The 27382-nt window shown below is 43.1% G+C and overlaps 1 protein-coding gene across 4 annotated transcripts in view; it reads left to right on the top strand.

Moving 5' to 3' along the window:
• LOC149324257 (alpha-galactosidase MYORG-like) overlaps positions 1-25509 on the top strand; it is a 42375-nt gene extending 16866 nt beyond the window's left edge. For 2 of the 4 annotated variants that reach the window (XM_089498018.1, XM_089498015.1), the window contains exon 2: positions 20546-25509. In XM_089498018.1, the coding sequence (XP_089354144.1) occupies positions 20747-22783 (2037 nt within the window). In that variant the 5' untranslated portion in view covers positions 20546-20746 and the 3' untranslated portion in view covers positions 22784-25509. Of the gene's footprint in view, positions 1-3799; positions 3920-7079; positions 7186-20545 lie in introns of those variants that run through there. The other 2 variants (XM_089498017.1, XM_089498016.1) reach the window with 2 other exon arrangements.
• The last annotated feature ends 1873 nt before the right edge of the window (positions 25510-27382 follow it).

The following is a 27382-nucleotide window of genomic DNA, read 5'->3' as shown; positions in this document are numbered from 1 at the left end:
TTGGCCCAATAAACAGCTGGTTGGATTTGGTTCACTGAGTTGCAAGTGGCATCAGTTTCCAGTTGCCTTGCAGATTTGCACAGAATGAATTAATAAGCACAGATAACAGGGACAGTTTACATCTCCCTTTTCCTGTCCTCCTTGCAGATCCCCAGTATTCATAAAAATCACACAATCGTATAAATGGAAGGGATCGCAAAGTCCATCCTCTGCCAGTGCAGGAATCCACAGCCAAAGCATTCCTAGGAGGTGGTTTCTAATGGTCGTCTCCTATTCAAGGCCCAACCAGGCCCAACCCTGCTTAGCTTCTGAAATCAAACAAGTTTGCGTAGTATGGTGGTACACCTATGCTGTGCTGTTCTAGCTTTACAAAATTAGGAGAGAGGTAATCTCAAAGGCTTTCCTGACCACTGAAGACATTTCCCATATGTGAGAGAGATACACGCTCTGGAAGGATATTGCTGAGCTAGCCAATTTCTTTGCCATTGCAATATTTTATTTGCCTGCTGCTTAATGCAGGCATCACCAACAAATCTTTTTAGTCCATTGTTTTCTGTGATATCTTTATGGGTCCTCCCCAGCCCCCCGGCCTGATTTATAATGATTATTTATTTGCAATAAAACATAACTACATCCACTGATCTGTTCCATCTGTTCCATCCATAGGAATAGATGGTTGAAGTTTTGCGGGACTCATACGGTTTTAATAACAAGCTTCCTGTTTTCATTGGGAAGTTAATTTCTGTGGGAAGGGGGGGGGGGTTAGTGATGTTCCAGTGTACATTTCTAAGTCAACAGAAATTGAAGGCTTCAAATTGCTGCTCCCTGAATGAAAGGAAGGCTATAACAATAATAAATAAGTGAATGGATTAGGAAGACAAACAAAATGGGAAACCAGTTATGTCTAAAGTTGTTGTTGCCGTTCACTGCTACTTAGAATCATAGGAGATTATCACACACAGACGGGATAGGGATGGGATCGCTCCCCTGTCCTTATCGCGTCATTAACCTGTCTGTGACTGCGATAGCGCGAAAGGCTTTCAAATCGTAGTGCCAATCCCATCATTAAAGTGGCATTGCAGTAACATGAACTTCTGTAATTGGAAATTGGTGGCTAATGTCATTTTAATAACAGGTTAAATGGCGGGTTAATGACGGGATCTGTGCAACGTCATCTGTAAGTCTTTTCCACAATCTCTGTCAATTGCGCTTTTCGGATGGGTTAATGACGGGATCTGCTTGACATCATCTGAAAGTCCTTCCCGCAATCACGCTCGAAAGTTGGGACAGGAATGGGACAAGGATGGGATAACCCCCGTATGATCATCTCCATAGAGTTGGAAGAAACTCCCAATCCAAACCCTGCCATGCAGGAACACACCATCAATGCACCCCTGACAATGGCCATCCAGCCTCTGTTTAAAAACCTCCAAAGAAGGAGACTCCAAAACACTGTCCAACAGATCAGGAAGGTCTTCCTAATGTTTAGGTGGTGCTTCTTTTCCTAGAGTTTGAATCCATTGCTCCGGGTCCTGTTCTCTGGAGCAGCAGAAAACAAGCTTGCTCCATCTTCAATATGACATCCTTTCAAATATTTAAACAGGACGATCATATCACCTCTTAACCTTCTTTTCTCCAGGCTCAACATACTCAGTTCCCTAAGCCAATCCTCAGAGGGCTTTATGGTTTCCAGACCCTTCACCATTTTGGTGGCCCTCCTCTGAAAACACTCCAGCTTCTCAACTTCCTTTTTGAATTGTGGTGCCCAGAGCTGGACACAAGATTATTCCAGGTGAGGCCTGACCAAAGCAGACATTACATTCCTATTGATGCAGCCTAGAATTGCATTGGCTTTTTTAGCAGTCGCATCACACACTTGTCATTCACTTTATTTATACCACACTTTCCCCAAAACTGGGATGCAAGTAGGGGAGATAATAGAGAAATGTAGAAGAAAAGTGAGCAAATACAACTTGCTGGAAGAAAATTTTTCTCCTCCTCACCTCCAGCAGCTGTAGAGGAGGTATTTTCACTAGGAAAATGGCCCAAAGAAAAAAGATTTAAAACTGTGAAAAATTAGGTCTGCCGTCTAGAGACCTAATCTGGGCTGCAAGAGAGACCAGTTATGGCTGCCAATACGCTCTCTCCAGCTTTAAAAGAACCCCTTTTTCCTGTGCCATAGTGCCAAAATTTGCCAGGGCCCCTACAGCTCCTTTGGCGAAAAGACTTAGTTTTAAACACCTACATGCTTTTGAGTTCATGTTTAACAGAACTTGTAATTTGGCCCAAGGTTATACAGTACAAGTATTTTACTGCTGAGGCACCAAGCCAAGAGCTTTATGACACGGTGAGGTTTGTCGGCAAAGAGCAAAACACCTGCCGTGCTTTTCTCAGTGACAGTAAAAGAAGCCTCAGGTGCACACACCAGGTGTATTTTCACAGAACTCTGTGTATTGCACAAACAAAACACTGGCCTCTTGTTTTTATTAAATTACATTACATAAATTAAATTGCATTAAATTACATCCTCTAAGGAGCTCAGGGCCTTAGAATCATAGAGTTGGAAGAGACCACAAGGGCCATCCAGTCCAACCCCCTTCTGCCATGCAGGAACTCTCAATCAAAGCATCCCCATTGAAACATGGCCATCCAGCCCCTGCGTAAAGACCTCCAAGGAAGGAGACATGTTCAAGGCCACTTTTTATCTGCACAACGGCCCTGTGAGGTTGACTGGGCAAACAGGTAGTGACTGATCCAGGTCTCAATTCTGGGATATGTAGTTTTGTGCGAGATTTACCTTCTCTGTCAGAGAGCTCTAGTGCCACAACAAACTGCATTTCCCAGAATTCCATAGCACTGAACCATGGCAGTTAAAGTGGTGTCAGACTGGATTATTCCTGCAGCCTAAGCGAGGTATGGGGAAAGTGTGGGCTGCATGTGGACCCAGACCTAAGCCCCCCTCCACTTAAAAAAATTGGTGTGCTTTTTGCAAAAAATTCCCTGAAAACCAAATACAATTGGTCCTCTGTATCCACAGATTATTTATCCGTGGATTCAGCCATCCGTGGCTTGCAAACCTTGATTCCACCAGCCATACTTGTGATGGTTATGGGGCTGAGGGAAAGTCCTCCCCTGAGGATCTTAAAACTCGGGCAGGCTCATATTAGAAGATATAGGGTGTATCCACACTGCAAAAATAAAGCAGTTTGATACCACTTTAACTGCTATCACTCAATGCTATGGCATTCTGAGATTTAATAGTTTTATGAAACATTGAGCTTTCCCTGTCAGAGAGTTCTAGTTTCCCACCAAATGACAGATCCCAGAATTCCATAATGTTGAGCCATGAAAGTTAAAGTGATGTTGAACGATGCTATAGGCTCCATCTTTGACTCTCCAGTTTTTACCAAAAACATTTCAGATGTTTGCAAAATTCAAATCTTGTAAAAGTCCAGTTGAAATCAGACCTCGCCACATGTATAAAGGTTCATGCACCTGCCTTCATTTCCTTTGTAGAGAATACCCAGAGCTTGGAAAGGTTACTTTTAGGAAATATAAAAAGTTAAATTTACAGGATCCAAGGACACCCAGCACCAAAAACAACAAATGTGTCCAAGAAAAGCCTCTGACATCCTCTCAAATCCAGCTGGATGTTGTTGTTTCAAGACACCAGGCAATTGACTGAAGTTTATCTACGGCAGCCACGCTTGGGATCCTGCCAGACCATAGCAGTTACAACATGACTGACTTGGCAGCTGCCAGAAAAATGAGAGGCCTTCTGGACCCGGAGAGTGGAATGCTATCCGCCCTTATTTTTAAACTTGGTTTCAGATATGCAGAGGCAGCAGACAAGAGACAGAACAGCCGTCGTAGCACCCAGAAGTGTATGTGTTATGGCATCCAGAGAGCAATTGCAAAGGTCTGTGAACTGTCTGGCTAGTGCCATTTGTGAAAAGCGATATCCCTTTGGGATGGCAGCAAGGAAAGGGGCATTCACCGGTCTTCCTCTCTTTTCAAAAATATTCCATAGTGTTGATCCATGAAAGTTAAAGAACTGTGTGATTTCTGCAATGTGGCAGAAATTACACCCAAGAAGAGTATTTCTTGATTTTTTGTGGGGTTTTCGGGCTCTGAGGCCATGTTATAGAAGCGTTTATTCCTGATGTTTAGCCAGTAGCTCTGGCTGGCATCTTCAGAGAATGCTGGCAGAAGACTTGGTTGAGAGAAGGTGATTTGCAAGTTAATCTATGTATTGTTCTGTTGTTAAATGGCAAGGCCTACAGGGTGTCCATTTACTTATACTCTACTCTCTTCCATGCTAGAATTCTCTGAAGATGACAGTCACAGCTGCTGGCGAAAGGTCAGGAATAAATTCTTCTAGAACATGGCCTAATAGCCCAAAAAACCCACAAAAAACTATGAATGTTGGCCATGAAAGCCTTCAACTTAACATTGGTGTTTCTTGAGTTTTGGGAAACCCTGACTTGGGGCCAAGATATCTGAAAGTCTGCCTCCTGTCATATGAGCCTACCAAAAATTTGAGCCCTTCAAAGGAGGTCCTATTGCATGTCCCATCATCTCATGATGTTTGGTTGGTGGCTATACGTAAAAGGGCTTTCTCGGTAGCAGCGCCTCTGTAGAAGTCCTCTTACGTGTATCCACCAACCAAACATCATGAGATATTGTGGCATGCAACAAGGCCTCCTTTGAAGAACTCACATTTCTGGCAGGCTCATATGAGAGCAGGCAGACTTTCAGAGAGCTTGGCCCCAAGTCACTTGGGAACTCTCTGCCCAAGGAACTTAGGTTGGCCCCATCTCTTTTAAGCTTCCAGCGGGAAGCCAGAACAGTGCTATTCTGCATGGCTTCCAGTGTTTGCAATTGCTGTTTTAACTGTTTCAAAATTGGATTCTAGGATTATTTTTAGACTTCTAGGAGTCTTTAAAGAGTAATGTAATGTGTTTCTAAAATGTTTTTATCTCTGTATTGTTTTAATTGGTTTTTATTTGTTCATTTCCCTGGGAGCCCTTGCGGGCTGGGAGATGATATAGACGTTGGTTGTTGTTGTGTGCCTTCAAAGAATTCCTAACTATAGCAACTCTATCATGTGGTTTTCTTGGCTAGATTTGTTCAGAGGAGGTTTGCCATTGCCTTCCCCAGAAGCTAAGAGAGTGTGACCTGCGAAGGTCACCCATTGGGTTTCATGGCTGAGCTGGGATTTGAACCCTGGTCTCCAGAATTGTAGTCCAATGCTTATTCTGGCCCTCTGGTACAGGAGAACTTAAAATAAAGAAATAGCTAATTGGAGGTGTGAAAGGCTTCCAATGTCTCACTCTCTGCAATAATAGAAATTGGGGAACTGAAGAGAAATTTCATTTGGGAGGAAGAATTTTTATTTTGGGGTGTATTATCCTTATTTTGCTCCTCTCCACAGTTACACCCTTTGTCCTTTCATGTGTACATGCGACATATGTATAAGCAACTTCAAGTTGCTTGTTGACTTTATGGTGAATTTCTCGTAGGTTTTTCTTAGGCAAGGAATCCTCAGGGGTGGTTTGGCCAGTACCTTCCTCTGAAATCTAGCCTATAGCACCTGGTATTCATTTGTAGTCTCCCATCCAAGGACTAATCAGGGCTGACTTTGCTTAGCTTCTAAGGTTAGATGGGATTTACTGTAGTAATTATGCTAAAATCTGATGCAGTTACTAGTGGCCTTGCTTAGACAGTTTTATGAAAGTGTCTCTTCTCCTTCTTACCTTGGAAAGGTCAGACCACAATAATTCAGTCTCCATCCCTTTTGTCCCTTTTGATTTCTGTATCTTTTATCAGTTTAGGGGGGTAGTTGCTGGAACACTCCGCACAATGTTCCAAATGAAACAGAAGAGCAGCCCATCAGATAAAAAATAAGAATAAAAATAGCCCAAGGAGGGTCTTATAACCTTTTTTGCAAGATAGATTAGACAGCAGATTGAGAGAGACAATGGGAGGCAAAGTAGGACGGAGGGGTAGGCTGATTTGATCTGCATGCAACACACAGGACCAACCGGGATTAGGGACAATCCCCGTCCCCCCAACAAAAAGTATTTATTTTATTTATTTTATGTGTCCCAATATGGGAAAACCTCTTCCATCATAGATTAAAACAAAATACACCTTGAACCATATGTAACACATACATTTCTCAAAAAACATAAACTGATAAGCATTCTTGTTAAAAACACTAATTTAAAACCAAGGGCCTGCAGCCAAAATGGCTGGTACCTCTTTGGGTGAAAAAGGAGGGATGAATTATTTAGCTTAGGAAACAAAGACTGTGAGTAAAGGAAGGACATGATACAGCTGCATAAAATTATACATGAGATGGAAAGAATGGCTAAGGAGAGGTTTTGCTCCTTCTTTCCTAGAACCTGGGTCATCCAGTGAATCTGAACGTTGAAAGATTCAAGGCAGATAAAATGAAGGGCTTCTTAGTACATTGCATAAACTGTGGAACTCACTGCCACAAGGTGATGGGATGACCATCCAATTCCATGGCTGATCAGGAGCAGAATACCTCTGAAAAAGGAACATGCTCACGAGGGGGCTAATGTCTTTATGTTCTGACTGTGAGTGATATTGGCTATGATGGCTGCATCCGCACTGCAGAAATAATCCAGTTTCACACCACTTTAACTGTCATGGCTCAATTGTATGGAATTCTGGGAATTGTGGTTTTGTGAGACATTTAGCCTTCTCTGTCAGAGGCTCCCAGAATTCCATAGCACTGAGCCATGGCAGTTAAAGTGGTGTCAGACTGGATTATTTCCCCAGTGCAGATGCAGCCCTGGTGAAGAGAACAACAGCTTAGATTTTAGACCTGGAGTCAATCTTGGCTCTTCTGATGTTCTTAGAATTAAAGAAACCCAGCAACTACTATGAGATGCATGTTTTGTGAAACCTCTTTAGCAAATAAGTCTCAGTTTGCTTTGCTCCAATTTATGACATTTCAGTTATACCATGTTTCGAGAGAGAGAGAGAGAGATGGAGATGGTTCACCCATTTTGGCAAGAAAGTAACTGCAGTTTTTGTTTTGCTGGAAGGCTGGGGTTTCCTTTGCCTGCTTAAAAGGGGGAGTGTGAGAGGAGGAAGAAACTTGAATCTTGACTGTTTGCAGAAAAGAGTCTGGGGGAAGGAAGAAACTCAAATGTAAGTTTTTGTGGGTTTTTAGGGCTATGTGGTCATGTTCTAGAAGGGTTTATTCCTGAAATTTTGCCAGAGTTTCAGAGAAACTCAAATATTCTTGTCATTGAAAGCAGAGATTTCATTGTAGGAAAGGGTTTCTTTTGCTGGAATTTTTCTCTGAAGAAAGGGTTTCCTTTGCATGCTTGGGGATTCATGAGGGGGATGAAGAAACTGGAATCTTGGAGTTTGGGTGTCGTTAGAAGTTGCTTTCTCTGTTTACTGATGTGGAAGGTGAGCAACAAGAGTCTTCTGTCCAGAAAGAAGGGAGGTTCTCCTCTTGGAAAGGATAAGCTCTGATGTTTTCTGCTTTCAGCCTCTTCCAAACTGGTAGCAGATTGAGTAAAATCATGACTATGGCGCGGTACATACCACCCCAAAAAGGAGGCCTGCCGGTGCCTGTTTTCCCTCCGCAGGGAAACTGCAGCCGCCAAATCGAGCGGTTTCCCTGCGGAGTAAAAAGAACCCATGAAAAGTGGGTTCTTTTTACGTTGCGGCTGCGGCGTAACAAGTGCGTCACAATGTGCCACTGGCGCACTCATTACACAAGCGCTGTGTGGATGCGACGTGGTGCTTGCGTAACAACGGCGGCACCCATGTGTACAGGGCACCACCATTGTGACAACCTCGTCACATGCTAGGGTTGAGAGGCATGTGGAAGCCCCGCCCCGAGGCAACCCTAGCAGGTAACGAGGGCATCACAAAGGGCCGGTCTCTACCGGCTCTATATCAGAACACATTCCCTGGGCCTCCCATGATTCCTTATAAAACTGGGAATCAATCTCAAATTGCATTGGGAATCCAATCCTGTAACCCTGATGTACATCAAGACTCACCTCTACAAGTGGCAGTCTGGTTTTGTAGAATCATTGAATTGTAGAGTTGGAAGAGACCACAAGGGCCATCCAGTCCAACTCCATTCTGCCATGCAGGAACTCTCAATCAAAGCATTCCCGACAGATGGCCATCCAGCCTCTGTTTAAAGACCTCCAAGGAAGGAGACTCCACTACGCTCCAAGGGAGTTTGTTCCTCTGTTGAACAGCCCTTACTGTCAGAAGTTCCTCCTAATGTTGAGGTGGAATCTCTTTTCCTGCAGTTTGTATCCATTGCTTCGGGTCCTAGTCTCTGGAGCAGCAGAAAACAAACTTGCTCCCTCCTCAATATGACATCCCTTCAAATATTTAAACAGAGCTATCATATCACCTCTTAACCTTCTCTTCTCCAGGCTAAACATCCCCAGCTCCCTAAGTCTTTCCTCATAGGACATGGTTTCCAGACCCTTCACCATTTTAGTCGCCCTCCTTTGGACACGCTCCAGTTTCTCAATGTCCTTTTTTAATTGTGGTGCCCAGAACTGGACATAATATTCCAGGTGGGGCCTGACCAGAGCAGAATATAGTGACACTATTACTTCCCTTGATCTAGACACTATACTTCTATTGATGCAGCCTAGAATCGCATTGGCCTTTTTAGCTGCTGGATCACACTGTTGACTCATGTTCAGCTTGTGGTCTACTAGGACTCCTAGATCCCTTTCACAAGTAGTCTCCTTAAGGCAGGTGTCCCCTCTCCTATATCTATGCATTTCATTTTTTCTACGTAAGTGTAGTACCTTACATTTCTCTGTGTTGAAATTCATTTTGTTAGCTTTGGCCCAGCTTTCTAATCTATTAAGTCATTTTGAATTTGGATCCTGTCCTCTGGAGTATTAACTATTCCTCCTGATTTGGCGTCTTCTGCAAATTTGATAAGCATGCGCACTATTCTTTAATCTAAGTCAGTGATAAAGATGTTAAATAGCACTTCTTTTAGTCCAACACTTCTTTTCCCTGTAAACAATAGCTGTTGCCCAGTCAAATCCATTTAGCCAGCAAAGCCCCTTTCACCAACACTCTCCTTCTTGAAGCTCATCTGGGAGGGAAAAAGAGTTCAGTAATTGTCTCATGCATGCGCAGAGAGACTGTCCCTCCTCTCCAGACAGCTCACTTCTTGACTTCAACCGAAATGGCTGCAGGCAATTTCTGCATCACCTGCTCACAAGTCAGATTTTTCTCTCCTCCTCCTCCTTCTTGTGCATGGAAGACCTAGAGTTTAAAATGGAAAGCCACAGAGGACAGGATCTGCAAGCAAATGCACCCTATGACACGGGCTGCTTTTGCAACATGTCCTGGCACCTGCCTGCTCTGAAGCTGCCAAAAAGTTCAGCAGGACGGAATCTATTTTAGACGGTAGCCATCTAAAAGCAGACAGATGGGCTGTCTGCGCAAAGCTGGCAGTTATAAGGATGCCTTTGTGATTGGTGGCCACCTCAGATCAGAGTTCTTGATGCCCATTTCTACGTATTGCGCTGTGGCTGGTTTTTAGAATTATTTTTAACATGTATTTTCCATTGAGAGCCACAGTCTTTTTTTGGTGAGGGAGGATAGTTTAGGAAGATGTTTTACATCAGGACAGAGAGTTTATCAGAGACCATCTGATTTGCCCATATGGTAACGCAAACAATCATAGAATCGTAATGATGGAAGAGTCCCCAGGGGCAATCCAGTACAACCCCCTTCTGTCATGCAAAAAGACACCAACAAACCACTCCCAAGAGATGGCCATCCAGCCTCTGTTTAAAAGTGCAGTGCAGATGCAGCCTATGATGGTGCTCTGACTTAAACAAGCCTTCCTCTCTCATAATCTCCAGAAGTTTGTAAAACGGAAAACCTGTGTCTGGTGGGCTTTGTTTTGTCGCCACTTTGCCCAATGACAGTTTGGAGAGCCTTGCTGAGAGTTCGGGTCAAACACCTCTCTTACTTGGAAATGGACAAACACCTCTCGGTAGCTTTGCAAGAATCAAAGCCCTACTAGGACACAAACTATGCACACAAAAACCCTGACTGGAGCCCTTTTCAGCTTCCTCCCCCTGTCACAAGACTCTGTTGTTGTTGTTATGAAACATACAAGTCTTCTGGCAAAGACAGTTTTGCTGTTGGCACCGGACGGAGGCAAAGGCTGGGAAATGTTGTGGTTGGAACCTGTGCCAACAGTTATGGGGGCAGGAGCAAAATAAAAGAATGACAGCTTTCCCCAATAAGAATTCTGCCCAGCAATGAAATTTTCCAACAATTTCCCCCAAAACTTGTGGCCTGGAAGAGTGTGTGGCAAACCTGTGGCTTGGCAGAACGATTAAAAATCGTTCACAGCTAGACTGCTTCTGTTTGCTCTGGTCACTTTCCCTGGGCCAGTCTGACTGTGTCTTTGCTCTGAATGCCTCAATTCTATTTTCAAATGCTCAGCTTAAGTTTTTAAGGTCACACCCAGACTGATGAAAAAGACCAAAAAGTCCCAAGGTTTTTTCCTGTTCTTTTTTATTTTATTCTGAAGATCTGTCTGTCTGTCTGTCTGTCTATCTATCTATCTATCTATCTATCTATCTATCTATCTATCTATCACATTTTGTTTATCCCAGATTGTTTTCTGTCGCCTCCCAATATGGTCAGACTTTTTATACCAGCTCCCCAAGTCAGTTTATTTTAATCCAATATAAAATCAGAACAGGAACAAAATCTGGGACTTTTCAGTCATTTTGAATGCATCTGGTGTTACTGCAATCCTAGAACTTAGTAGAATGGAGGAAAAATTATGGGGACCAGAAGTCTTATTGGGAAAGTAAATTTCCCCCAGTTCAGTATGCAAAGCAGCTTCCAACAGTCCAAACAAACAGAGGTAACAATTCCCAGTACAAAAGCATAATTAAACTGTCAAAAAATTAAAACAATTTAAAAAGGAATCAATAAAAGACATCAAATAAAAATCCAGCATTTTATGCATGGCCCATAGCCCCTATAAAAAAAATCAATTCTCAACCATCTGCTGGAATAAAAAGGCCTTCAGTATGGAAAGATGGTAAGGAGGGCACCATGGGATCTATGATGGAACCCAAAGACATCCTTTGGTGGAACCCAAAAGTGTATTTCAACATGCTTGCAATAGAACTGTCTTGCATTCCACAACATGGTGCAAGAAATGTAAGGATGAATCCTGTGGAGTTCTTCCACTTGCAGACCTTCTTGAATGAAAGGAGGTGTAAGGACTTCTCTTGAACAAGGCTGTCAAGTACCGTCCACTCCCTTTAGTTCAGTAAACCAGTCTTGTGTGTGTGTATATGTGTGTATGTTGTGTGTCTTCAAATAGCTTCTGACTTATGGCAGCCCTACAAAACCCTATCATGGGGTTTTCTTGACATGACTTGTTCCGAGGAGGTTTGCCATTGCCTTTCCCTGAGGCTGAGAGTGTGTGACTTGCCCAAGGTCACCCAGATGGTTTCATGGCTGAGCTAGGAATCGAACCCTGGTCTCCAAAGTCATAGTCCCAACACTCCAACCACTGCTGGTAACACCACAACTTTTACTCAGAAACCAAAATGTATTTAACACCTTGACTCCTGATGACAGAACTACCATAACGGCCCATTACAAACCCTTCCAGGATTTTGCAGGCTTTCTTCTCATTTGTCCATTCCTCAAAACATTCACACATCCATTCTTGACCACTCACACCCCCTTGTCTCAGACCCCTGCCATTTCTTCCCATGAGACTGGCCTTAGCCATTGCTAGTACCATCTCTGCTCCTCATACACCTGCGCATTATCCAGCCAGGTAGTCTTTACTCTTCCCATCATTTACAAACACAACATGTCCCACCATACACTACTACATATCCCCTTATTACATTACACCATGCCCTTGATAGCTATTGGACCCCACCCCATGAATCCAGGACTGCCCCCCCCCCCATGGATACCAAAATTCTTGGATGTTCAAGTCCCATTAAATGCGATGCAGTAGTATAATGGTGTCTCTCTTTTAAAATTGCAAAATCAAGATTTGCTTTTTGGAATTTATATCTTTTTTTTAATATTTTCAAGCTGTGTATGATTGAATCCATGGATATTGCAGGCCAACTGTACAGTCGCCCCTCCATTTTTGCGGGGATCAATTCTGGACACTCACACTCCCGTGAAAATGAAAAATTGCCAGTATTCAAGCCCAATTGGCTTGAATGGCAGCGCATGCCTGGGGACATCCGTGGGCACACACCCCATTTTGTCCCCCTCTATTTGCTGTCCACGAATGGACAAGGGACATGGACTTCAAGTCCGTGAAAATGGAGGGACGACTGTATATGGATGTCACTATGATGCTCCTTGAACATAACCACAATAAAAAACAAAGAAACTGACAAAAACCAATAGCATGACAGAAGAAAGGAAAGTCAGCAGTGCTATTTTATGGCAGGATCAGGTAAGGATCCTGTCAGTGGCTGTGACAGCAGAGCATCAATGTTTACGGAAGTATTTGAATTGCTTCTAACTGAAAATGTGTTTTAACTGATGCATATTTGTTGAACTTTAGGTTTTTCTCACCTTGATCCATGGGTAAGATGATGGTGTTGTTGTTGTTGTTGTTGTTGTTTGCAGAATGTCACAAGCATTCTCCTTTCACTCATGAACCTTTGGATCCAGCTCAGTATTGCATCTGAGCAACTGCTTAATTCCTATGCCAATATATCCTTGTGCAATTGATTAAAACAGACATAGTTAATGTATGCTTGTAATAAGTGGCCCTTCTTAAGGAGTATCACCCTTCACTGCTTTCTCCCATCAACCCATCCTGGGGTTGGTGAAATCTGGCAACTGAGTATTTCATTTATTAAACCTATCCCTCGCTCTGACTAATCTCTCCTAATACCATCATAATCTCATTACTGAAAACAACCGAAATGCTACAAAGTTAAAGGGATGAAAAGATTTACATAGCTCTAGCTGTATGAGCTTGATGGGACTTGTTAATTCTTAGCACTATTCACTTTTTACTCGAAGGCTCCGGTTCTTGAAATAATATTTACATTTTTGCATTTTTTAATAATAACATCATTTAGCTCCTCCATGCCTTTCCCCCAACCCTGGTTCTTCGACTAAAGAATGAATTTGTCAGTTACACATTTTAGTGAATGCTGAAGTTCTCATACAAGGTTCTTACACATTTGTGGACAATCTGGTTATCACTCATGCAGAAAAATGGTTTAGTGGTAAAAATGTTTGACTGGGGTTGCATCCACACTGCAGAAATAATCCAGTTTGACACAACTTTAACTGCTACTGGAGTATTCTGCCCCCAAATTTGCCCCTTACCTACTGTTTTGCTGCAAATTTTCAGCTCTCGCATGATGGGCAATTGCCTTCCCATATATAATAATAATAATAATAATAATAATAATAATAATAATAATAATAAAAACTTTATTTCTAGCCCGCCTTTCCAAAGATCAAGGTGGGTTACAGCACTTAGATCATACAACAATACAGTCCATGAAACACAATAAAATACATTAAAAACATCAATCATCAATTAAAACATCCTACAATGAAAATAACTGTCCAGACTAGCACAATTATGCATCAATGAGGGGAGAAAAGGGGATATCTCGGGGGTATTAGGGGTATGCCTGCTGGAAAAGGAGTGTTTTGAGCCCCTTTTTAAATTGGTCCAGAGAGGCGGCCGAGCGGAGCTCACTGGGAAGCGAGTTCCAGAGCTTGGGGGCCGAGGTGGAAAAGGCCCTCTATATGGTGGTAGAGTATCTCACTTCAGGAACTCTTAGCAATTGCTTCCCAGCCGATCTGATTGTGCGGGGCGGATTGTATGGAGAGAGGCAGTCCTCCAAGTACCCTGGGCCCAAGCCATTTAGGGCTTTATAGGTAATAACCAACACCTTGTATTGCGCCCGGAAGTGAATGGGCAGCCAATGAAGGTCTTTAAGGATAGGTGTTATGTGGCTGGCCCTGGAAGATCCAATGACCAGTCTTGCTGCCATATTCTGAACCAGTTGAAGCTTCCGAGTATGGTACAAGGGTTGCCCCATGTAGAGTGCATTACAGAAATCCAGTCGAGAGGTTACCAGAGCATGTACCACCGTTTCAAGATCCCCCCGGCCCAGGAAGGGTTGCAGCTGGCGTATCAGCCGAAGCTGATAACAGGCGCTCCTGAACATCGCATCCACCTGAGATGTAAGGTGGAGTGACGAGTCCAGGAGCACCCCCAGACTGTGAACTGAGTCCTTCACGGGAAGCGTGATCCCGTTCAGGACAGGTGGACAAATATCCATCCCTGGGCCCGGGGAACCTATCACGAGCACTTCCGTTTTCTCTGGATTCAAACTATAGTCCTATAGATTCTGGATTCAAACTATATAGTCCTTGTTTGTTGTCTGGTGCCACAGAATGAGGTGCCCAGAAACAAATACCTGCAGCAAAGGGCAAGTTATTTAAATGCAGGTTAGAGGGAGAAGGCCCTATTTGAATGCGGGCATCATGAAGACAGTCTGCACCCAATTCAGGGTTTGGGCTCTGCATCCTGTAAACAGGATGCAGCAAGCCATGGGGAAATTCAGGGTCATTTGTCCATGTAGTCAAATCCCACGTAACTCTGGGCTTGTCACTCTGCTTCAGCCTGGCCAACCTCACAAGTAAGGTTGCCAGTCCAGTATTATCCCAGGACCAGAGATTTCCTGGCTAAAACCTCAGGTTTTCTGCTGCTCCAGAGACTAGAATGCGGAACAATGGATGCAAGCTCCAGGAAAAGAGATTCCACCTCAACATTAGGAGGAACTTCCTGACAGTAAGGGCTGTTCGACAGTGGAACAAACTCCCTCGGAGTGTAGTGGAGTCTCCTTCCTTGGAGGTCTTTAAGCAGAGGCTGGATGGCCATCTGTCAGGGATGATTTGATTTGGATTTCCTGCATGGCAGGGGGTTGGACTGGATGGCCCTAGTGGTCTCTTCCAACTCTATGGTTCTATGATTCTATGATTCTAAGTCTCATGCATCCCCTGGTGATGTGATCAGTATTATGCATTAAGTACCAACCACAGTTGCTCACAGTTTGTCATTCAAACATACGCAAATTTTCCCTGTTTGGAAAGAAAGCTTAACTACAGGGGCTGTATAGCCTACTTGTTTCCAGAAAGTGGATGCAGAGAAGCATGGAGAATGAGCCCTGGCACCTCTACAACTGGGAAGGAAGGAGGAAGCTAAATAATAATAATAATAATAATAATAATAAGTTTTATTTATATTTCCCGCTTTTCCCAAGATCGAAGCGGAATTACAACAGAATATAAACGACAGAACAATATAAACAATTACAATGTTAAATATGATTATCATAATATAACAATAATTTGTTAAAAACAATCTATAAAAACATATCAATCTAGCAGCATACGATGTCAGTCATAACATATTTTGGTCTTGATTTAATTTCTATAGTGTATACTTTATATCAAATTAGGAGGATATGCCAATTGAAAAAGGTAGGTTTTTAGCGTCTTCTTAAACGTTTCCAATGTAGGGATACATCGTATCTCCTCTGGGAGATTATTCCAATGTGAAGGGGCCATAACCGAAAAAGATCTTTGGTGGGTAGATTTTAGTCTCACTCTGGGAAGCTCCAGTAGGTACTTCCCTGTAGTTCTGAGAGTGTGGGGTGGATTGTGTAGGGAGAGGCGTTCCTTCAGATAACTCGAGCCCAAGCCATGTAGGGCTTTAAAGGTAATGACCAACACTTTGTATTGGCCCCGGAAGCTAATTGGCAGCCAGTGGAGAGATTTTAATACCGGTGTTATGTGATCTTGCCTTGAAGATCCAGCGACCAGTCTGGCTGCGGCATTTTGGACTAACTGAAGCTTCCGGACTTGGTACAAAGGTAGCCCCATGTAGAGCGCATTACAGAAATCCAAACGAGAGGTTACCAATGCATGTACTACTGTTTCAAGGTCCTTTTGGTCCAGACAGGGACGTAGCTGGCGTATCAGCCGACGTATCACTCTTGACCATCGCATCCACTTGAGATGATAACTGTAGGGATGTGTCCAAGAGTACTCCCAAACTACAAACCTTGTCCTTTAGGGGAAGTGTGACCCTGTCCAGGACTGGATACCAAATTTCTCTGTTTGGACTTGGGGTAGCTATCGCGAGTACCTCTGTTTTCTCTGGATTCAGCTTGAGTTTGTTTTCCCTTATTAATGCGTTTATCAAATGGGGGTTTTCTAGCTCAGATCTGGGGCGAGTGCGGATTGGGTGATTCGAATTCACATCATAACGTGAATGTATTTTCATACCTGGTTATCCTTCCGAATCGGGGGGTTGCGGAGTCAGTTTGAATCGCGCTATGCAGATTCACGCAAAGTGGAGTGAGTGCAGATTGTATTACCACACCAGACCATACCATGTGGATTAAACGATTCGAATCAGCAGCCTTGCGCATGCTCAGTGGTGCTCTGAATGGGTCGCACTCTTTTACGCTTCCGGGGTGAAGAAGGAGGTCACTTCCTTTTTCCTGTTTCGCGTTCCTCACATGAATTCCCAGTTCACCGCGTGAAAGCTAGCTAGAAAAACCCCATTTGATAAATGCCTTTGTAAATACAAATTCATAGACACTTCCCCCTCAAAGAGATTTTGCAAGTTGCAGCAATCAATCCATTAAGCTTTGCAAATTGTAGGAATCTGCAGCTTTCCTAGCTGAGCCAGAGATTTGCTCCATCCCTGTTGAGAATGTAGCAGACAGTCAAAAAACTGTTATTTTGTTAGGCCTTTGGCTCTTGAATTAGTATTTAAAACACTCTGATTTTTAAAAACAATATTTTGCTTCCGTTCTGTTTTTATATATATTTATATATATTTATTATGCATTGCTTTGAATGCCCAAGTGGGCAGAAAAGCAATTTATAAACAAATAAACATGTGTATGTATAAGAGAGAGAGAGAGAGTATCAAGACAAGCAAATTAGTTCATGGGTCACCCCAATTCTAGTGGAATTTCCCTCCCGATTCACAGAGGATCCGGTCCAGACCCCTCCCCCCCCCCCCCCACAAATCTGGAAAACTGCAAATATTGAAGTCCCCATTAGTTCCAATGGCGGCACATTCCTGTGCATGCCATTTTGTTCCTCCCCGCTTGCTGTCTGCGAAGGAGCAAGACTGCAGGCTCCAAGTCCGTAAACAGGGAAGGACGAGTATACTTCTGAAAGTTGGGCATGCAACTTCTTTTTTAATATGTATCCAACAAATAAAGTCCTCAACTTTCTGAGGGAGCCCCTTCCATTACTGAACCGCTCTTACTGTCAAGAAGCTCTTCCTAAAGTTTAATTTGAACATTAGAAGGAACGTCTTTACAGTAATTCCAGATGTGCTGTGTCCGCATGATCTTTTCTACATTTCTCCATACGGTCTGCTCTGCACGTCTGATACCAACGATATTTGTGAAGGACTTTTTTTCAAGAAACTGTAATAGTGATTGGTGGCATTGTAATATCAGAGTAGGAAAAAATGGGTTTTGAAATATATGAGTTTGCTAGATATTTTATTAATGTTGTTACTATACTAACAGTTGGGTTGGCATTAATTGGTGCTCTGTTTTTGTGATACAGTAAGAGCGGTCTGGCAGTGGAACCAACTCTAGAGAGGTGGTGGCGTCTCTTTCTCTGGACATCTTCAAAAAGAGTCTGGACAGCTCCCTGCTGGAGATGCTTTCTCTGGAGATCTTGCATTAAGCAGGGTTGGATTTAATAGCCTCTAGGGACCCCTTTCAACTCTATGAATCTAGTCAGAAACTCCTTTCTTGGTATGTTACCCGTCCCAAAGAGGCTAGACAGCCACCCTACTTACTGTCTTTCTGTAAGGAATCAAAACCCTTTTTACTCCATCAGGCCTTTGAGAATTGATTTTTTTTTTTTACAGAAAAGTGTTCTTGTACAATGTAATAGGCTTTTATGGTTGTAATTGGTTCCAGTTTTATGATGGTTTAATTGCTTTTTGACTTTCCTGTGCTGTGAATTTTTAACTCTGGATCTGCTTTTGCTTTCTCGATCCATGTTTGGCCCAAGCAAATGAAACCGGAGCCAAGTGGGATGGCTGGATATTCATACTTATTCAGTGTTCCCAACCAGGGCAGTTGCTGCTGACTCCACTCTTGTAAGCAACAATTGCAAATGTGGAAAAGCAAGCAAGGACTCAATTGCTCATGAGAGGCCCAAAGAAAAGTCTGCAAGCTAAAACAAAGGCCTGTCATCAGATCAGTGGCATTTCAGGAAGAGGGGAACACATTCTCTCTGCGCCAGCAAAAACTCCTTGCTTGCTTAGAGGATGGAAGGCAGAAGACCCTCCAAAAATAGAAGACTGGAAACTCAAAGTTACTGATATGAAAGAACTGGACAAACTAGTATTCCTCTTTAACAATAAATCAACAAAACAAACTAGAAAGAGAGTGACATCCATTTGAAGATTAAGAGTCACTTTATTAATAGGAAGCACTGATGTACCCAGATATTCATATTCTTTGCCCTTCGTCCTCTCTCTCAAACCTAAACATCTAATAGGAATTAATAATAGTACAAATGGACTTTATAGTTAGAGTAAGAAAGTAAGAGGGAAGACACAGACACTTTAACTAACAGATATAAGGGCGAAAATAAGCATAAAACGTCTCGATTAAAGGAAGAATGAATAAGTCCTTATGTAAGTACTGTATAATTAGTAAAAATAATGTTTTCATGGAAAGTGTGGGGAATTTTTAAACGAGATTAGGATTATATTAGAATATCACCACCATCTATTATGCAGGATTATAAGGAAGTACATAACCAAGTGAAAACCCTTTGTGAAATTTTGTTAAGATTTTATTTATATTTGCATTTGCTTTGATGATTTTATTACTGTAGAATGAATAATCAAAAGTATATACACAAAGAACCCAACTCACTGCTTGCTCAAGGCCCTGCATTTTGATTCTTCCTTTTGAAAATAAAATTAGATGTGATAAGTCGACAAGCCCATTTTTATTAGTGCTTATTAATTAGCGCCGCCTCGTAAAGATGCTGAGGTCGCCTCTCAGAGCACCAGCTGAACAAACAAGATTGCCACCAAGCTTCGTCCTTGGAGCAAATGTCTCCAAACACTTCCTCCTTTTGCAGCTTTAAGAAACTATGAATTCTCCACTGGTGCTTGAGTGTTTTTTTCTTGTAATCGCACTGAAACATAGATTGCAAGGAATGAGTTAAGAATAGCATACTTCCATGCAATGTGTCCTTTGGGGGATAATGAGGGCGAAATGAAGGTATATTTTAAAAGTAATTATTAACAAGGGAATGCAATCTCCTCCTGTCATTGGCCAACCTTACCTAGATATCCCCAAAGCACTGGATCCCTTCTGACCTTGGAAGCTAAGCAAGATCAACTCTGGTTAGTACTTGAATGGGAGACCACCAGTGAATACCAGGTTCTGTAGACTGTATTTCAGAGGAAGGAATTGGCAAAACCACCTCTGAGGATTTCTTGTCTAAGAAAACCCCTATGAAATTCATGGGGTCACCATAAGTCAACAAGTGACTTGAGGGCACATATGCACACATCTTTGAAAGCCAGCATGGTGTACTGGCTTGAATGTTGGATGACAACTCTGGGGACCAGGGTTCAAATCCCTACTTGGCCATGGAAACTGACTGGGTGACCTTGGGCAAGTCACACTCTCTCAGCCTCAGAGGAAGGCAAGAGCAAACCCCTTCTGAACAAACTTTGCCAAGAAAACTCCATGATAAAGTCGCCTTAGGGTCAGCATAAGTCAGGAACAACTTGAAGGCCTCATGGTTTGCATCCCCTCACCAAATGCAGAATACTTTATATCAAGGGGAGCATGCTGAGAGTAAGCGTACAGCTTCAGTTGAAACACGGTGGCTGCAGGGGTGTGGTTACCATTAAAAAAGCCGACAGATTGCTTTGTGTGGTGAGTCCTAACATCAACATCATAACTTCTCTGGGGACATGTGCTGATGTGGGCAGCAAAAGCTCTACTTAATCATGCGTAGGAGGCAGAGAGTTTATTTTTCAAGCCTGGAAGCAGTAGCTTTATTGGACTACAACTCCCAGAACCTCCAAGCCATCATGGCAAGCAGCCATGATGGTTGAGGGATTATAGCAGTTGTTATCCAAATTGTAAGTATTCCAAGTTTTAGAGTAGCTGGTCAATAAAACCCAGTGGTTAGATAGCTAGACAGCCTTAGCAAACTGTCCCACCATGTTGATATCTTAGCATAAAGATGTAAGCCTGGATCCTATTGATAGAGTAGATTATTGAACTAAAGTTGTTTACATAAGTGTTTGACTTACCATTTAACAATTGATTAATTGAGTCTTCTCTGGCTGGGACAGCCAGTAAGATTTAGGTCATGTAAATTTTTCAGACAGTATTTTCCATCCAACCTCATTCCTCTTCTCTTTTTTTTCTTGCAGAAAATTGCATTCTGGAAGTGACTGGACCTGAAAGAAAATTCTGGGTCATCTAATGAAGACAAATGCCTATATTTTAACAAGTGCTGACTCTTAGTCACAAGGAGGAAGGAAGGGGGAGCAACTTTATCTATGCTTCAGCCCCCAGCAAGGAACAGGATTGTGTCTCGGTTTTGCAAGGCACTCTCCAGATAAGACAGGACAATGTATACCTTTTTGCCTGAGAACTTCACTCCGGTGAAGCAAAAACCAGTCAAAGAGTTGAAACCCATGATTGTTGCAATTGTGTTGGGCCTCGTCCTGTTCATTGCAGCCGTGGTGGCTTGGTGCTATTATGTCGCTTCCCTTCGGAAAGCTGAGAGGCTGAAGACGGAACAGATGGACCTACATCAGGATGGGTTCACCATCAAAAACCAGAATGGAGAGCTGGTCTTCAGGTTGGACTTCCAGTCAGGCCTTCTTGACTTGGAGTCCTGCTCCAGAGAAGGAGCAAACTTAACCTGTTCCAGGACAGACAGAGGGAAACTCAATTTTTTCATCAAGATTGTCACCCCGAAAGATACCGTGATGTGTTACCGTGTCCGGTGGGAGGAGTTTGTAGCGGACACGGTGGTGGAACACAAAATGTTCTGGGGGGACGCACACTGGTATGGAGGTTGTGAGATGAGCGTTCAACACTGGCCCATTCAACTCCCGGGATCCCAAGAGCCCATGCCCTTTGTGACCAGTGATGTGTATTCTTTCAGGAACAGCTTTGGTGGCATCCTGGAAAGGTACTGGATCTCCTCAAAAGCAGCGGCTATCAAGATTAATGACTCCGTGCCCTTTCACCTTGGGTTCAACGCCACTGAAAGGTCTCTCACCTTCCAAGCCAGATATAAAGATTCCCCCTATAAGCCCCCTCTGGGACAACAACCTTTCCCAGAGCTGAGTTACCGTGTTTGTATAGGTTCCGACATCACGTCCATCCACAAATACATGGTGCGGAGATACTTCTACAAACCTTCTAAGATCCCCTTCAAGAATGCATTCAGGTATCCAATCTGGTCAACTTGGGCCTTGTATAAAAATGACATTGACCAGGATAAACTGCTGCGCTTTGCAGAAAAGATTAAAAAATATAAGTTCAACTGCAGCCATATTGAAATAGATGATACTTACACGCAAGCATATGGGGACTTTGACTTTGACCCGCTAAAATTCCCAAATGCGACAGAAACGTTTGAGAAGCTCAAAGAAGATGGGTTTGAGATCACGCTCTGGACCCACCCTTTCATAAATTACAATTCCTCAAATTTTGGGGTGGGGATAGAGAGGCAGCTTTTCATCAAAGAGCCGACAGGAAGGCTCCCAGCAATGGTTGAGTGGTGGAATGGTATTGGTGCCATATTGGATTTCACCAACCCTTCAGCTAGAGATTGGTTTCAGAGCCATCTGAGGCAACTCCGCAATAACTATGGCATCTCGTCTTTCAAGTTTGATGCTGGGGAGACCAGCTATCTTCCCAAACAGTTCAGCACCTTCCGCCCATTGTCAGATCCCAATATTTGGTCTCGACGCTACACCGAAATGGCCATTCCTTTTTATGAGCTGGCCGAAGTCCGAGTTGGCTACCAGTCTCAAAATATCTCCTGTTTCTTCCGGATCATTGACAGGGACTCAGTGTGGGGCTATGAACTTGGGTTGAAGTCCTTGATACCAACAGTTCTGACCATAAGCATGCTGGGATATCCTTTCATCTCAGCGGACATGATTGGTGGAAACTTCTTCCCCAACAAAACAGATGGTGCTGTGGAAATTCCAGACCGAGAACTCTATATTCGCTGGTTGGAACTGTCTGCCTTCATGCCATCCATGCAGTTCTCCATCCCACCCTGGCTTTATGACAGAGAGGTCATAGACATCGCCCTGAAGTTCACAAGGCTCCATGAGTCTTTGGTGGCACCCCTCTTGTTGGAGTTGGCCGGGGAGATCACGGACACCGGTGACCCCATCATCCGTCCCATTTGGTGGATATCACCCAACGATGAGTCTACGCACAAAATAGACTCCCAGTTTCTCATTGGGGACACCTTGATGGTAGCTCCTGTCTTGGAGATGGGCAAACAAGAGCGAGACATCTATATCCCAGCTGGCAAATGGCGCAGTTATAAAGGAGAGTTGTTTGACAAGACACCCACTCTGGTCACAGACTATCCTGTTGACTTGGACGAAGTGGCTTATTTTGTCTGGGTGTCTTAACTGGCTCCTCTAGCCCACTGCCACCAGCAGCTTTGTGAAAGTAATCATGCCTTATCCTAAAAGCCTAAGAACAAGCAATTCTAATCCACTAACAGAATGGAAGTGGAAAGCGGGGATTGACTACACCAGGGATAGGCACCGTGGTGCCCCCTCATTTAGACGTCTTCACCACTACTCCCATAAGTCCTAGCCAACATGAGAAATAGTCAGGGATTATGGGAGTTGTGGTTCAAAACATCTGGGATTCACTAGACTGCCTCCCTACAGAACACACATTAGTGTTTTAAATCTGCTATAAAGATCTAGCTTTCTTTGTGATCTACGATGCTCTGGTAGAGGCTAACGGTGTCATGTTGCGCATTGATGCAAAGGAACCCACCTGGAAAACCAAGAACATCCGAGCTTGATGCGGACACGCTTGAATGTATTTCTTCCATGAGTTTATGTTTTGGCAGTCTGGCTCTGTGCCATCTCTGATGTTTTCATTGAGTACTAGCACCTTGATAGCACTTTAAATACCATGGCTGTATCCTATGGCATCCTGGGATTTGTTATTTGGGAAGGAACTGCTTTAGAAAGGCACTAGAGGTCTCAAGCAGACAGGTTTAAAGTACCTGACAAAACTAGAAATCCCAGCATTCCATAGGATGGATCCTAAAGTGGTATCAAACTGCTGTAACTATCTTGTAGATCAGAGATAGCCAGTGGCTTCTATGGCAGTAGTGGTAAATCTACACCAGCTTTTAAAAGCGGTATCAAAAATCTTAGACCCTAAACAGGTTTAGCACCTTGGACGCTTGTATAAAGCAACTCAAAACCTGGCGTGGATTCACTGCCCTGCTGAATGGGGAGCCTGCAGCTGCCGCTGGTGTGGATGCACTCCACAACCTCATGCCTCAGACCGGACTACTCAGCAGCCTGCTAGCTGGAAGGTTTGGGGTGGATCTTTCTAAAAGCTGCAGGGAGCTGTTTTCCCTGCCAGTTTTCTTCAGCTATAAGCCAAGGGAAGTTTTGCAAACCCAAAGGAAAAGAACTGCCCTTGTAGGAACTGGCAGGCTTGGGTTTTTCCAGATGGGGAGGCGTCCAGGGTTGTTACAGCACAACTAGCCTTAAGTTTTACAATGCAGTGAGGTATTATTTGAAATAGCATTTTTTTCTAAAGAGAATAATTCCAAATATATAGAGATATGTATGCATATATATTTATAAATATGTGTATGTATATATGTTTGTGTTGTGTACACACATACATACACACACACACACACACACACAGAGTCAGCCATCCACATTTGCAGATTTGACTTTTGCGGATCTGATTAGTCACGGATTTTATTAATATGTTCTGTCTAGGAATCTCTAGATCCTCCAGCACAACTCTGCCAGAGGTTTACTATAGAGTCACATTGGAGGACCTAGAGATTCCTATACAAAACCCTTCTCTAGGCATTTGTAGGCCCTCCAGTGCCATTCCACAGTCAACGTCTGCCTCGTGCTGGCCATAGAGTTTCACCGGAGAACCTTGAGATTCTTAGAGAAGTGATTTCTATAGGAATCTCGAGGTCCTCCAGTGTGACTCAGTAGTCAGCCTCTGGCAGAGTTGCACTGGAGGACCTAGAGATTCCTAGAGAGAACATATTAATAAAATCCATGAATAATCAAATCTGCAAAAGAGTAGGTTTTTGTGTTTTTTTCACATTCATGGGGGTCCTGTGCCCCTTATTCCAGCAAATGTGGAGGGCTCACTGTGTATGTATGTGTATATATATCTGTCTCCTTGTCTGATATTGGGCAAAGGTGGGGAATGATAATTAAAACATGCTGCACTCCATTGGGTTCCTGGGCTGGGCTGGTTACTCAGCTCAGAGGGAATTTGGGGGAGATTGAACGGGGTGGAAAGGCTGTGGGTTAGCCTGTCCCCCTCATTGCTAGCTACCTTCTTGGCTGGGCAGGCCATAGTTGCTCAGCCAAAAATACTTCCATGAATGAGTAGAGTAGCACAACGGATCATGTGTTCAAAATGGGACGGTGTGACAGGGTCAAAGCTATTCCTTTCCTACTCCCTCCCCCTGATGATCAATGCTATGATGATCCTTGATGCTCTGTCTCCTCCTGAATTCTTCTCAAACATGCCTTTGGAAATTTGCTGCCAATGGAGTTTCTGTTCTCAGCTTATCGATCCATTCTCTGCAAATAGCACCAGCTCCAGAGAGAGACGGCAGCACTCATAGTGCTGAGTGTGAAAGAGGAAGCTAGTGGGGTAGGATAGGATGGGATGCAGACCCCCTCCAAAGATGAAAAATAGGACCTGTGTGCCTGAGCCTGATCAAGATGGTGAAAAGTTATTAAGGAGGAAGAACGGACAAGCTAGCATGGGCTGAAGCCATTTGCTTCTGCCTGAGCCTACTGGGAAGCGCAAGAGACCTTCCCTCCTCTCTCCAACCCCAGGTAACTGAGTACAAACTACTTTTGCACTTTGAAATCACTTTGCACCATTCGAGGCAGGCCAAGAAACAAAAGGGGAACGCGAGAGGAGGAGAGAGAAACCGGGACATTTTAACAGCAGCTGAAAAGGATTAATCGGGACTGTCCCTGCCAAACCAAGACAGTTGGGGTGGGGATGGGATGGGAAAGCAGCAAAGCTTTGCTGTTAATTTCCTAAAAGGACATGGAATAATAAAAAAGGTCTTCCTGTACTACCTGCAGGCTGTGCCAAACCAAGTAAACTTGTACTTTCTTTTATTCCAGAAGACATATTTATATTATTGTTATTATTATTTGGTAGTCAAGGTGGCGTGGTGGTTGGAGCGTTGGACTATGACTCTGGAGACCAGCGTTCAATTCCCTGCTTGGCCATGAAACCTACAAGGTGGCCTTCGGCAAGTCACACTCTCTCGGCCTCAGAGGAAGACAACAGCAAATCTCTCAACAAATTTTGCCAAGAAAACCCCATGATAGGTTCACCTTAGGGTTGCCATTAGTTGGAAACAACTTGAAGGCAAACAACATGGAAGTAGACTGACGTTTACGAAAGCTCATTGCTGCCAAGTTCTTTCAGTTAGTCTCAAAGGTGTTACAAGATCTTTCTACAAACAACAACCGTTATTATTATTATTATTATTATTATTATTATTATTATTATATTTCTTACCCGTGTCGCCTCAGCAATTGAGGCGGGGAACAACAACAAATCAGCAATTAACAACATCTGTTAAAATACATTAGTTAAAACATGCAACAGTTTAAAAGGACAAATAAGACATCCATATTTTTAAATGGTCTGCATTTAAAATTCAAAATCTTAATTCACAATTTAAAATTACTTGGATAAGCCCACAGGAAGAGACTGGTCTTCAATACTGTTTTAAATTCAGATTTTTATTTAAATTATTAAAGCACTGTGGTGTATTGTTAGGGTTTCCATTAAAATTTGGGCAGGGAACACACTCTTAAGGTGGGAGGAAGCAACATGCAGGGTGCATGCAACACCCTTGTCAATGTTTTGGAGTCCAGGAGCAGTCAGCACCTAAACTTCAAAAAATTGAACATTTTGTGCAGAATAAGTCTCCAACTACAGCAATTTTTTTTTTTTTTGCAACCAGAAGAAACTTGCTAAAATGACTCATTTCCTTCAAAAACAAAAATAGTGAGGGAATACAAAGATTAGTCCGTAGAATCAGTATGTAGAGAGATCTTGTAGCACCTTTGAGACTAACTGAAAGAAAGAAATTGGCAGCATGAGCTTTCCTAGACTTAAGTCTATTTCTTCAGATACAAAAATACTGAGGAATTACATCCCTGTCTGCATCCACACTGCAGAAATAATCCAGTTTGACACTGCTTTAAACTGTCATGTACCTTTAAGGTACCAGATCTCATCTGATCTTGGAAGCTAAGCAGGGTCACTCTGGTTAGTGCTGGGATGGAAACCACCAACGGATACCAGGTGCTGTTTTTCAGAGGCTTCCTTGCCTAAGAAAACCCTGTAAAATTCATGGGGGACACCATAATTCAACAAGAAACTTGCAGGCATGTGCACACAAACACACATATCATATATCACCTCTCAGTCTCCTCCTCCCCAAGCTAAATATGCCCAACTCCCTCAACCGCTGCTCATAAGACCTGGCCTCCAGACTCTTTGCCATCTTAGTCACTGTGCTCTGGACGCCTTCCAGTTTGTCAATGCCCTCCTTAAATTGTGGTTCCCTAGAAATGGATACAGAAATGGATCCTTGTGAGGATGACTCACAAGAAATCCAACATTTAAAAATAAATAGTATTAAACAGCCATCTCCAGCTTGGTGTGCTCCAGATATCTGCTGGACTATAACTAGAAATCAGTGTACTTGGAGGATATTATCTTGTGTGTTTGCAACCCAATATCCAGCTTATTTTTGAAAGAAGAGAAGTAACACCCAAGAATGATGGGATTAAGAACACAGTGAAGTAGGCTGAATTTTTAATTGATCTCAGTTAATTTCATCAGTTTATATAGGGTCATTTGTTGAATTTGAATGGCACTAGCCATTTCTCTGCAGCATGGTGTAGTGGTTTGAGCATTGGGCCAAGACTCTGGAGATCAGCGTTTGAATCCCA

Source organism: Sceloporus occidentalis, unplaced genomic scaffold (assembly GCF_023333645.1).
Source record: "Sceloporus occidentalis isolate IW3139 unplaced genomic scaffold, rSceOcc1.0.p SCAF_1, whole genome shotgun sequence".
NCBI lineage: Eukaryota > Metazoa > Chordata > Lepidosauria > Squamata > Phrynosomatidae > Sceloporus > Sceloporus occidentalis.
Note: the sequence above shows the minus strand (reverse complement) of the source record. Positions and strands in the feature narration are given on the sequence as shown.